Source organism: Dendrobates tinctorius, unplaced genomic scaffold (assembly GCF_039654945.1).
Source record: "Dendrobates tinctorius isolate UK_male_01 unplaced genomic scaffold, ASM3965494v1 ptg000062l, whole genome shotgun sequence".
Lineage (NCBI taxonomy): Eukaryota > Metazoa > Chordata > Amphibia > Anura > Dendrobatidae > Dendrobates > Dendrobates tinctorius.
In genome coordinates, this window is record NW_027361730.1 from 28,734,920 (window position 1) to 28,747,487 (window position 12,568).

Below are 12,568 nucleotides of genomic sequence, written 5' to 3' on the forward strand. Positions count from 1 at the left end.
ACCTTTCTGAGTTGCTTAATGGCAACACATGAACGGCAAGTAACAGCTGCTGCACAGATACCGGTCAAGAGGACGACCACAGGTAGAAGGAAAATGACGGTTAGAAGGAAAACCACACGTTTGTCCTGATGAATAGGTCCGGCGTGACCTCGAAACGCTTTGACTTGTAAACCTGTTCTAATAAACTTTTGATTTTAAGGATTCTATCTCAGCAGCGCATGAGTGATACCTCCTGTTTTCCTTCTATGCTGATTTTATGACAGATATTGAGAAAAACATGCATGTGTCTTTTTGTCCAGGCCCGCGATTTTTATCGCAGGGGGGCGGTGATTACTAAGGGGATCTTGTGACCCACTTGTAACAACTTAAATACCGTTGTCGTGATTGACAGCACTATTTAAAGGGTTAATCGTCCCCGATCGGTCTCAAAACTGTTGGGAGCAGATACTGCAGGATGTCAGCTGTCATGTACAGCTGACACCCGCGGGAATCGCCGCCGCTATACTTTTATTCCTCAGCGCTGTTAAAAAGTGAAGCTGAGGAATAAAGTCCCTTAACCACCGCCGTAAAAAGGCGTATTGTCGGTCGTTAAGGGGTTAATTTTATTTTAATGGATTTATAAAATGTAATCAATATTTAAATAGGGAAGGGGTGGGTGATTTAAACAACTTGTAATTATGTTTAGTCCCCCAAAGACTATGTTCCCACAATGAGTATGTGGTGTCTTTTTTATGTAGCAGATTTTCTGCAGCATTTCTGCACACATTAGCTAAACTAGGTTACATGCGCAGTTTATACTGCGTTTTGAGCACACTTTTTTCCCATGAGTTTTTATTGCATTTTTGATGCTGTTCTTTTTTGTCTTTTTGGTATGTCCATGTTTTAAATAAAGCTGCTCTGTTACATTTCCACAACTGTTTATGCAATTTTTACCTGTGGATTGTCAGCATCTAATGCAATTTTATGGGAAAATCTTCACATTAATCTCACCACGGCCACAGGAACACACAGAGTAGCATGTGAATCCGGCTGCTGTGACGAGTGGAGACATCAGTAAGTTTAACTTAGTTCACAGCCGATAAATTGTGGTAACCTTACTGATATCACCGCTCGCAGCGTGAGAACCGGCAGTAAGTTAATACACGGCGAGTGGTGACATCAGAAAAAGTTACCACAGTTGATCGGCTGTGAACTGCGATAACCTTACTGATGTAACGGCTCATCACAGCAGCCGGATTCACAAGCTACTGGAAACAGCAGCCATAGTGAGTGGTAACGTCCATATTATAGATTACGTCTGCCACTTTGGATTACTTTTTTATGTTATTAAATTGGTGAGTGGGTAATTGTTGGAGGGTGCTTTTTAAAAATAAAGGACTTTGTGTGTTTTTTTTTTTTTTTAAACCTAGGAGGATAGCAATGGGGGTGTCTGACAGACGCTTCTCTATTACTAACCCCTGGGCTTGATGTCAGCGGACCTTACAAAGCTGACATCAGCCCTAAAAACCCTTACCCCAATTTCCTATGCATCAGGACAAATCAGGAAAAGCCCATCACATATAACGATGCAACCTTGTCAGGATCGCTGGTGCCTCGCTACATGATCGCTGGTGAGCTGCCAAACAGGCAGATTTCACCAGCTTTCAGGACCAGCGATGACGCTGGTATCCAAGGTAAATATCGGGCAACTAAGGGAGCGTGTCGCTTAGTTATCCGCTGTGTATCTTGGATACCTGCGGGCTCACGTTGGACGCTGGTATCCAAGGTAAATATCGGGTAACTAAGCGCGCGCGGCACTTAGTTACACGCTGTGTACATTGGATACCAGCTCCCAGCGTGAGCACGCAGGTATCCAAGGTAAACAGCGGGTAACTAAGCACGCGCACGCTTAGATATTTACCTTGGATACCAGATCCCAGCATCTGCTTACAATGCTAGGAGCTCGCTGATCGTTGCTCTTCCGGTTGCCACACACAGCGATGCGTGCTGGCCAGTGGGAGATCAACGATCAAAAAACAGCCCAGGACATTCCTGCACGATCAGCAATACCCTGCGGGGGGGGCCGGTTGCTGATGCGTGCCACACACAGCGATATCGCTGGTGACATCGCTGATGCGTCACAAAATCAGCGCTCTCGCTGTGTGTAAAGGGGCCTTAAGCGCTAGACTTGCCGCATCTAAAGGATGGGGCAGCATTATTAGTCTGGGTGGTGGCCATAATCCATAGCCCTTCCCAAACTATTAATATCAGCCATTCAAACAAAATAAGCCAGCTCACCGACTTGCTTATGTCACTCCTGTGTGAGCTGATGCAGTCCTGGAGCTGAACTGTACATTGTTCTCAATGGAATAAATCTGGAAAATTGATTTTTGTGTGGAGCTGGATACATTTTCTCTTTTCTTTATTAATATCAGCCCCAAGCTGTCTACTTAGCTGTGGGATTCCCCCCATTTTTAATTTACTTATTTACTAGCTAAATGCAAGCACACATACTAAAACAAAGCACTGATGACATCTTTATTCTGATGGTTAATGCTGTGAATTTACTGTACTTGTTCTGATGAAATGTTGGGTTTCCTATGAGGTGTGCATAAAAATTCTACGACACACGCATGGTCCATGCAATTTTTTTCTCGCACCAATTGACTTGCATTGGTGAGTCACGGACGTTTTATGTGGCTGTAAGCACCATGCTGAGATTTTTTTTTCCTCACCCCAATTCCAGGTGAGGAAAAACTTGCCTCGTTGAATAACATTGGTGCCAGCGCAATGTGATTTTTATTCACACATTTCACATCTACGTATAAAATCGGCAAGTGTGTGAACCCTAAGGGTATGCGCAAGTGTTCAGTAATTGGCAGCGCTTTGGACGCAGCACAAGTCCGCTGCGTCCAAAGTGCTGCCGGCTATTGAACGCAGGTGAATCTGCATGTGTTAATTGAACAGTGTGGAATCACCGCATCCAATAAATTGGTCGGATGAGTGAAATCTATCTTGCGGAGACTGAGTGTCTTCACAAGACAAATAGACATGCTGCAGTCTGGAAAGACGCGCCGCATGTCCATGTCCGCATGGAAGACACGGGCGCCGGTGCACGCATAGTGGTCAAGAGGATTTCTTGAAATCTCATCCACTATGCTGTAACATCTGGACCCTGCGGGTTGGACGCTGCACAAGTACGCAGCGACTAACCCGCAGTGATTACTGACCGTGTGCACCTACCCTAACTAAACATTCCACATTAGATGAGTGGGAGCGGACCAACATATCTCTCTCTTACCTCAGCATTTCCACTAACCTTTCATTCTTCAGTCAGGCTAGGAACATATTTTTGGGTAGCAAGGGTCAAACACTCAAGCAAGCGAATCCTGCTTTGAGCAGGGGGTTGGACCAGATGGCCCAGGAGGTCCCTTCCAACTCTACGATTCTATGATTCTATGATTAGAGGTTTCCAATAATGAAGGTTTTGCGGCTATTTAAAGGGGTATTCCCATCTCAAAGATCTTATCCCAATTATGTAGTAGGTGTAATAATATTAGCAAATACTTCCAATGCCTTGCATCATGTGCAAGGCATAGCAGCAGCTTAGGCATCCATGGTTCCGACCACTCACATAGTGACAGTTACTTAGCCATTAATGGTCGTAACCATGGATACCTAAGCTACTGCAATTGGGTAAGTGACATAGTGAATCAGAAGAAAGTACATTTCTAATTGGAGGTATTTGCTATTATTATTGGCGGTTTGGAAAACAAGCAAGGTTTTTTTTGCACTGCCGGCGATATCCCACAAACGGACTCGGGAGATAGAGGTGAATAACAAGCTTTTTTTTTTTTTTTTTTTTTGCAGTAAGTAGATCTATGCGTTTCAAAGTTATTCAACCTCTTCCTCAGGACACAACCACAGGTATCAAGAGGAAGAAGATGGATAACTTAAACTCGTAGAACTAATAACCACAAAAATAAAAAAGAAAAAACACTTTTTATTCACTTGTCTCAAGAGTCAGTTTGTGGGATATCACCAGCAGGGCAGGAAAAAAAAGTGCTCGTTTTCCGTACCGCCAATCTTCTGCTCCAATGACCCATGGTTTGCAGCAGCTGGTATATGCCTAGAAACTGTTGCAATTGTAACACCATCAGGTGAGCAAGCGCCCCTCTTTTATACCAAATACATAATCTGATAAAACCATATTTGTGCTGTTTTGCTCCCCATTTCTTTTCCAGACTAATATTATTTTACGATTAGTATATAACATACGCTTTTTAAAAAAGGGCGTGTCAAAGGTTTGTTTTTTTTTCAGAAATCAATCGTGCACGTGAAAATAAGAAACATTGCAAAATATCTCAGAAAAATCTGCTTCTTTGTCCAGATTTTTCTGAGTTAAAGGGAACCTCATAACTGGCACATGTCGCCCGATCCATTGGCAGCATGTTTCAGACACTGGCTGCATGATTTCAGCAAATCAGGCGGCTTTTAAAATGTTTTTCTCTGAAATGCAGCAGCGCTAGAGTCAAATATACCTGGCTGAGATGAAATAGCCAGTTTAAAAGCTCACTTTAAGAGATGGCAAATGGTGCTCAAAGGTCTATGGAGAGGGGAAGGTGGGAGGAACTAGAGGCAGACAGACATTTTACTCCCAGTTTACCAAAAACAGGTACAATTTAAATGCTGTCGTCCCTTGTGTTAAAAAAAAAAAAACAACAACTCCTACTTCTCTCCCACAATGGCTCTCTCCCACAATGGCCACCTTCCAAAGAGGCCACACCAGATATCTGGAACCTTGTGTGACATTGGTTAACGTGCTCACATGACATCAATCAGCAACTACTAATGGGCTGCCTGTTTTCACACTTCGATCAGATATCAAAGATTCTTCTGAGCGAAGCGGCCTCGATTAGATGTAATGCTCATGTGTTACAACAATGTCATGTGAGTGACAGGAAACAGGGTGCTGACATAAGGATTTGGGTTTTTTTGTTTTTTTTTTAAATTAACACAGGAACTACGACACTAAAGAAGGGATTGGACAATCCCTTTAAATCTTAATTAAGAAATATAGAATGAGGTTGATGAAAATCAGACATATGCCAATCATTTGCTTAGTGCATACATTTCTAGCTTTTTATCCAATCTGGCTGCAAGTAATGTATACTTCACTAATGGTGTGTACACACGGCATCTTTTAGGCGCCAACGTACTTGCATGGGTTTTTTTTCTGTGGGAAAAGATGCTTCAAGAAAATGCCAGTATTGTGTTTCCTGATGCTTCTTTTTAGACGTCTTTTGCAGCGGGTTTTTTTTTTTCTTCATATTTTATATATTAAAAACTGTGAGCATCTGCCAAGTGGGTGATGTCACAGGAATGTACTGGTGACTGAAACGCTTCACATCTTTAAAGACATAAAACGGTTAAAATAAGTTCAGTAGGCTGGAACATATGCCCAGCAAGCTATTTTTACATTGAAGTACATATGTTCATTCTTTTTGGCATTTTATTAGTTCTTTTCATGTGACATGTGTGCACATAACCCAAGGTTGGAATCACTCATGCAGTTTTTGAAGATTATTTTTATTCAGCCTAAGCCAGAAGAAAGAAGTACAAGTTCTTACTTTCCCGATTTCACTTGAAACCAATTTTGGGTTTAGCATTAAAAACTGCCACAAACTGCCAAAAACTTATGTATGTGATTCTAGCTCAAATGTGAAGAGTTGCTTGCTAAAAATGAGTGCACAATATACTGTATATGGTCATTAACCAGTATATAAATACCATGCTTTTAGGACATTGCTTCAGAAAGTGTGGTGAAGATTTATTACCGTGTATAAGCTGAGATTTTCAGCCCTTTTTTTTGGGCTGAAAGTCCCCCTCTTGGCTTATACGCGACTCATATACGCCAGGGGGTCAGCGGGGGTGTAGATCACACTTAACCCCCCCCCCCCGGCACGTCTACGCAGCCCCCACCCGCTTCTCCCACGGTCTCCCTTCCATCAGCGGTCACATGGTACCACTAATTAAAGTCATGAATATGCGCATATTCATGACTAATGAGCAGTACCATGTGACCGCTGAAGGAAGACCGTGGGAGAAATGGGGGGGCTGCAGAGACAGCGCCAGGAGGGAGTAAGTATATGCAGTATTCATCTGTCCCCGGTCCATCGCTGCTCGCCGCTGTCTGCCGCGTCCTCTGTCAGTGACCTTCAGGCAGCAGAGGGCGTGATGACGTGGTTAGTGCGCGCTGAGCGAGTGGCGACAACGGCACCTGGCCCCCAGTGATGCAGGTGAGTATGTCTTTTTGTATTTGCAGAAGCAGCATATGGGGCATAATTTATGGAGCATCTTATGGGGCCATAACCTTTATGGAGCAGCATATGGGCATATTATTCTATGGAGCATCTTATGGGGCAATCATTAACATTTGTGCAGCATTATATGGGGTGTATTTTGTATGGAGCATCTTATGGGGCCATCATGAACTGTATGGAGTATTATATGGGGCTTCTGATTCAATATGGATGTTCAAAACATTTAACCTACTGATGTCTCAATTAATTTTACTTTTATTGGCATCTATTTTTATTTTTGAAATTTACCAGTAGCTGCTGCATTTTCCACCCTAGGCTTATACGTGAGTCAATAAGTTTTCCCGTTTTTTTTTTTTTTTTTGTGGCAAAATTAGGGGGGGGGTCGGCTTATACACAAGTATATACGGTAAGTTAAATATACTAGAATCTGGTTCAGTTTGCACCACAAACTAGAATACATGCCTTGCTTCACATGTATTACTACCGCTGTGGCATTTCTGTTGTAGGAGCACCAGCGTGGCACTTAGCAACATACCCCAGGATACTTTTTTCCTCATTGCTTTGCAAGTATGGTCTAGAAGGAGAATGGGTATGGCTTGAAAAAAAAGACATCGTTAGACAGAGATCAGATGGATGTATCCAACACTCCATATACAGACCATAATGCCCGGACCGGCTGCAGGTCTCTGGACCCAAACTTACAGTCTTGTGTGTCTATGAGGCTGTAAGTTTGTATTGTGACACCCACTGTCAGTCCTAGATTTGCAGTTCATGTATGGACCATGAAATGTGCCAATCTGAAGCCTTATCAAAGCATTATTGCTGCACTGCAAGGTAGACCAACAAATACCGCAGGTGATATAAAATTTGACAGCATTAGCCTCTTAGTGTTGCCAATTTTTAACCCCTTCCTAAATGTGTAGCGTGTCCATGGAGTTGTATGAGGTACATACGACTTTTTAATCACCTTTTGTTCCATTGTTTGTGGGAGGCGAGGTGACTAGCAGTACAATTTTATATCTTGAAAGATTGAACTTTTCCAGATGCAGCAAAACCAAATGTTTCTAAATGGGCAAATGGGCAGTATGGTGGATCAGTGGTTAGCACTGTTCCTTTGCAGCGCTGGGGTGCAAGCAGAACAAACCCACATTGTAGAGACATACTGATAGGGAATTTAGATTGTGAGCTGCACTGGGGAAAGGGATGATGTCTGTAAAGTGCTGCTGAACTAATGGGGCTATATTAAATTAAAATAAACTTTGGGGGTGGGGGGATTTGAACTTTTAGATTTTTTATTTTAAGGGTATGTTCAAGTTAAAGGGAATCTGTCACCTATTTTTTGGTATATAAGATGCGTCCAACGCCATCAGGGGCTTATCTACAGCATTAAAGAATGCTCTAGATAAGCTCCCGATGTAACCTGAAAGAGAAGAAAAACAAGTTATATTATACTCACCCAGGGGTGGTCCGGTACAGCGCCTCCCATCTTCTAGCGATGATGTCCTCTTCTTTACTTCCCGTTGTGGCTCTGGCGCAGGCGCACTGCTCTGCCCTGTTAAGACTGGACCTCTTCCGGCGCCTGCACACTGCGCCGGAGCTGCGACGGGAAGCAAAGAAGAGAACGTCATCGCTAGAAGATTGGAGGCGCCAGATCCGAACAGCGACATCCTCCGGCCCCGAACCGGACCACCCCTAGGTGAGTATAATACAACTCGTTTTTCTTCTCTTTCAGATTAGATTGGGGGGCTTATCTACAGCATTCTGTAATGCTGTAGATAAGCCCCTGATGGCGGTTGCCGCATCTTATATACCAAAAAATAGGTGACAGATTCCCTTTAATTATTTGGTGCAGAAATGTCTACATCTCTTGGCAGGAAGACCACAACAGTAAAACACACTTTTAAGCTGGGTTCACACGTGGCGGAACTCCCGCGAATTTACCACGAGAATTCCATTCCGCGGGAAAATCGCATTTTAAATTCCCGCAATTTTCCAGTGGAAAAACTAGCGATTTGCAAGCGTAATTAGCTTGCAGAAAGCTTGCGTTTTCCAAGCGATCTGTAGCATCGCTTGGAGAACTGATTCACAGGTTGGTCACACTCGTCAAACATAGTGTTTGACGAGTGTGACCAACTTTTTACTATTGAGGCTGCCTATGCGGCATCAGTAGTAAAAAGATCTAATGTTAAAAATAATTTAAAAAATAAATAAAAAAAATCGGGTTATATTATAGTCCCGTTCCCAGTGAGAACGGGAGACCGCAACATCAGCTAAGGTCATTGCCGCAATGCATTACTGGGAACGGGACCTGCCGCGTGTATCGCTGAAGCCTGGGGACGCTGCGCGGGACAGGTGAATATAACCCGATTTTTTTTATTTTAATTCTATTTTTTTACAGGCATATGGTACCCAGAGCCTGGAGGACAGTCTCCTCTCCTCCGGACCGTGGATACCATCCGCAAATGTTCTGCTTACTTTTCGCATGGTGGGCACAGCCACATGCGGAAAGTAAGCAGAACAATGCATTCCTATGTGGGCGGAATTGCAGCGATCCCGCAAAATAGTGAGCATGCTGCGTATTTTTCCGCGATGCGATTCCGCCGCGGGAAAATCCGCAGCATTAGCACAGCATTGTGGAATCCCAGAGGATTGCATGGGATGCTGTTTTTTTTGCGCTTTCACGGCAAAATTGCGCGTTAAAAACTGCCGCAAAAAAAGCGACGTGTGAACGCAGCCTTAGGTGCAGCTTTCTTCCCACTTGTTAGTATGAGTGAAATTGCAGCAAAAAAGCTGAAAGAATTTACATTAAATCTTCACCAGATCTCCAAGTCAAACAGAAGCAATGTCTGCATCAGACTACAGAATACTCATTCACTTTGCTAGAATCAGGAAACCCTTCAGGTTTTGTGACAAATCTGCACAGAAAAAAGCGACGAGTCTGGAATGTGTGCACAGGTCCTAATTGTTTTTACAGTTTTTGCCTATTTTCCCACATTCTTTTTGTGCTGTTCTCCTATGAGGCCAGGCCACAAGCTGAAGAGAGACATGGTGGGGATGAGGGCTTTAACCAGGCACTAGCTGCAGTGATAACACATCTTTGGGTGCCAGTGTGTTAAGTTTATATTTAAAAATTAGGCACGATTAGTAAATCTGCACCAGTGTTTTTGTGAAGCTGCTTAATAGTCGACTTTTTTCAATGTGAAAGAATAAATAATGATAATTACCTCCAAAGTAACCATTGTGATAGCTTGTGCATGCATAATTTGGTGCTTCTACAAAAGTGGATTAATACCTGAACAAACAAAAGCTTCTTTACAAGGGAGAAATGGATCTCTTGGCATGTGTATACCGAGTTACGTAGCGCAGAAACTATATTTATGAACAGTTGCAGACACACTCCTTGTTTTGACCACACAAGGAAGAGCTGTAAGAGTCTAGTATACATTGCTGCAGGATTCATAAGCAGGACAAGCTGCCAGAACATAAAACAGACTGCTTAATATTCTGTCCACTTGTTCCTGCAGTGTACTCCATTCAGAGTTAGCTTTCACCTTTCTGCAAAGCTTGAGATGAAAGAACATAATCTGTCGCATTACAACATTGTAAGGGGGAGGGGGTTTGGAAGGTCTTTAGGTCATTTTACAGGTAGGAATACATGGCCTGTAAAACAAGAGGTAAAACACAGTACTATTAGATATCAGTTTCAACTTCAATGTAAACTGTTACAATTTGTAAGGGTGATAAACTTAAGATTAATTACAAATAAAAAAACTTTTCCAAAAATGGCATATACCTTAAATGTAACATTTTTTCTTAGAAAATATGAAGTGACAATAACATTGTAACAAAATGACCATGCTAGAAAATGTAAATCATAAGATAGCACACAGAAAGAAAGTAGAAGTACTCTGACTCTTGAATTTAGTAGTTAGACCAGAGGTTAAGAAATCTACAGAGCCAATGCCACCAAGATCAAAATACAAAGGGAACCTACAGTAAAGACAATGATGGAACAAAACAGTCTAAACACTATAAAAACTGTTCACTCAAAAAAACATAAAATATGAAAAACAGAACGGTTACTGGATTTATCTGAAGAGCTGTAATGCAGGCTAAAAGAAAAAGCAAGTTAGATCATAAAAGTAAAAGTCATACATAGAAGTAAAGACAGAACACAATAAAATACCAAGAATGGAACCGGGAAAGACAAGTAATGGGAGCATATTTCTGCATCAAGAGTCCTTCTGCAATTCCTGACATAAGAAAGCAACAGTTGAAACAAGTTTCTAAAGACTATGCATGGTAAAAGGATCAAAGGGTCAAAAAGACGAGACAACAAGATGGTTTATCAAGGATCTCGGGTGGTGGGTTTGTGAGGAAAACGGGGCACACACAGTTTCACTAGAGCTCATCTAGCTACTACAAATCCACTACGAGACGGGAGGAGGGTGACTCACTCTGTAGGACGCTTACGGTGGCCTGGGCTCGAATCCATGTTATGGCTGGGTTTTGTCTCAGGTCATTTCTTCTGGGGTCGTTGCTTGCCCGGCACTCATAGGTGCCAGAATCTTCCAGTGTCAGACGAGTTATTCTCAGCACACTCACACAATTTGTGCCTGTGGCTGTGTTAATGGTAACTCGGCGCTTCCTTGCACCATCCCACAGCTGTTTGAAAGACTCAACCCGGTTGACTTCAGCATACCACCATTGGATTTCTGGCGTGGGGTTGCCAGCCACATCACAGTACAGTTCACAGGCATCCCCTGTTAGTTTAGTTTCTGACATTGGCGACTTGACAAACCCAGCTATGGTTAGAGGGGTTTAGCAGAGAGGCAGCAATGGGCCAGTGGAAAGAAAAGGATAAGGCGTAGAAAGAAAAAGAAAGAAAAGATAAAGCAAATAAGAATGCAGATAAACAAAAGATTATATAGAATTGCTTTATGTATGACTGGCAGATTAGATGGGGAAGAAAAAAGGTGAAAAAATAAAAGTCTTATAGAGGTACATAGGTCAGAACAAAAAGCGTACCAGGTTAACATTCTATGCTCCATCATCAATAACCTAAAAGTATCACGGTCTCCTACAAGTTGTAGATTAAAGAGAAAAAAAAGTACTAATGTGTCCATTTAGCAGTACAATATTCAAGAACAACTGTAAAATCATTTGGTATGCTATTCTCAGATGCCATAGTATCAGTACCAAGCAGAAATTACTGTTCTAAGCAGAACATTAGGTTAAGATCCTACAATGAGTTTTTGATGCTGCGTAGCTGTGCAAAAATCGCAGCATTTTATAATTCCAAGTGGATGGGACTTTAGCACGTTTCCACTAAATTGCAATAAAACCGCACGTAATTCACACATGACTATCAATAATGTTTTGTCAAAGTGAAATACCAGGAAGTATCAAAAACAAAGCAGCTTAAATTACAGCATGAAATAGCAAAAAAGACAAAAACGGAGCATAAAAAACGCATGTAGAAAAAAAAAAAAATAAGGTAAATAATCCAATTTTATCCACAGTAATTTGTGCAGAAAATCGGCAACATCAAAAACTCAAATACTCATCGTGGAAACATAGCCTTAAAGTGTATTATTCAGTAAATTAAAAAAATGAAAAGAAAACCCACCTTTGTTCTTAACAATCTAGAATTATTTATGCAAGCACAAAATGTTAGGAGGAAAAGTGCTAGCACCAGCAGGCACATACACCCATCAGCCTATCAGGCTGTCTGGAATGGCTGCCTTTTTCACTTTTGCTAAAATCCTGAAACCATCTTGAGGCAATACTTACTAGCACTGAATTTACAACAGAATGTGCCCAGTACAGCACCCTGGGCTATCCCCCCCGTCTGTGAGCCTGCCCTGCATTGCAGCATCCTCTGCAGCTGCCCACCAGCTTCCTTAGATTAGCTGCACATTCACTCCACTAATGCTTTGATTGCCGAGCTGTAATCTGGTAATGAAGGGCTGGCACAGTGAGCGTGATCAAGCACAACACTTATTTAGCAAGGAACAACCCTGACACACACAAAAAACAACAATTACAATAAAACTGCACAACACTGAGACGCACAAGAAATATTTCACAAATTAATGTGCCAAGTGCAATTATGAAAATATCAATTAAGAAGTGGGTGTGCCATTTCTAACATTGCCAATAAAAATTCAGATCTGCAGCTTGAAAAATGCTGTTCTAGGAAGAAAAAAAAAAAATCTTTAGGGTACGTGCACACGCTGCGGATTGGGGTGCGGATTTGGCCGCAC

The 12,568-nt window shown here is 42.2% G+C and overlaps 1 protein-coding gene across 1 annotated transcript in view; it reads right to left on the reverse strand.

The window, feature by feature from the left end:
• Window positions 1-12,568, reverse strand: part of NPTN (neuroplastin) — a 106,666-nt gene that overhangs the window by 64,131 nt on the left and 29,967 nt on the right. The window contains exon 2 of the mRNA XM_073579461.1: window positions 10,760-11,107. Within this exon, the coding sequence (XP_073435562.1) occupies window positions 10,760-11,107 (348 nt within the window). The remainder of the gene's footprint in view (window positions 1-10,759; window positions 11,108-12,568) is intronic.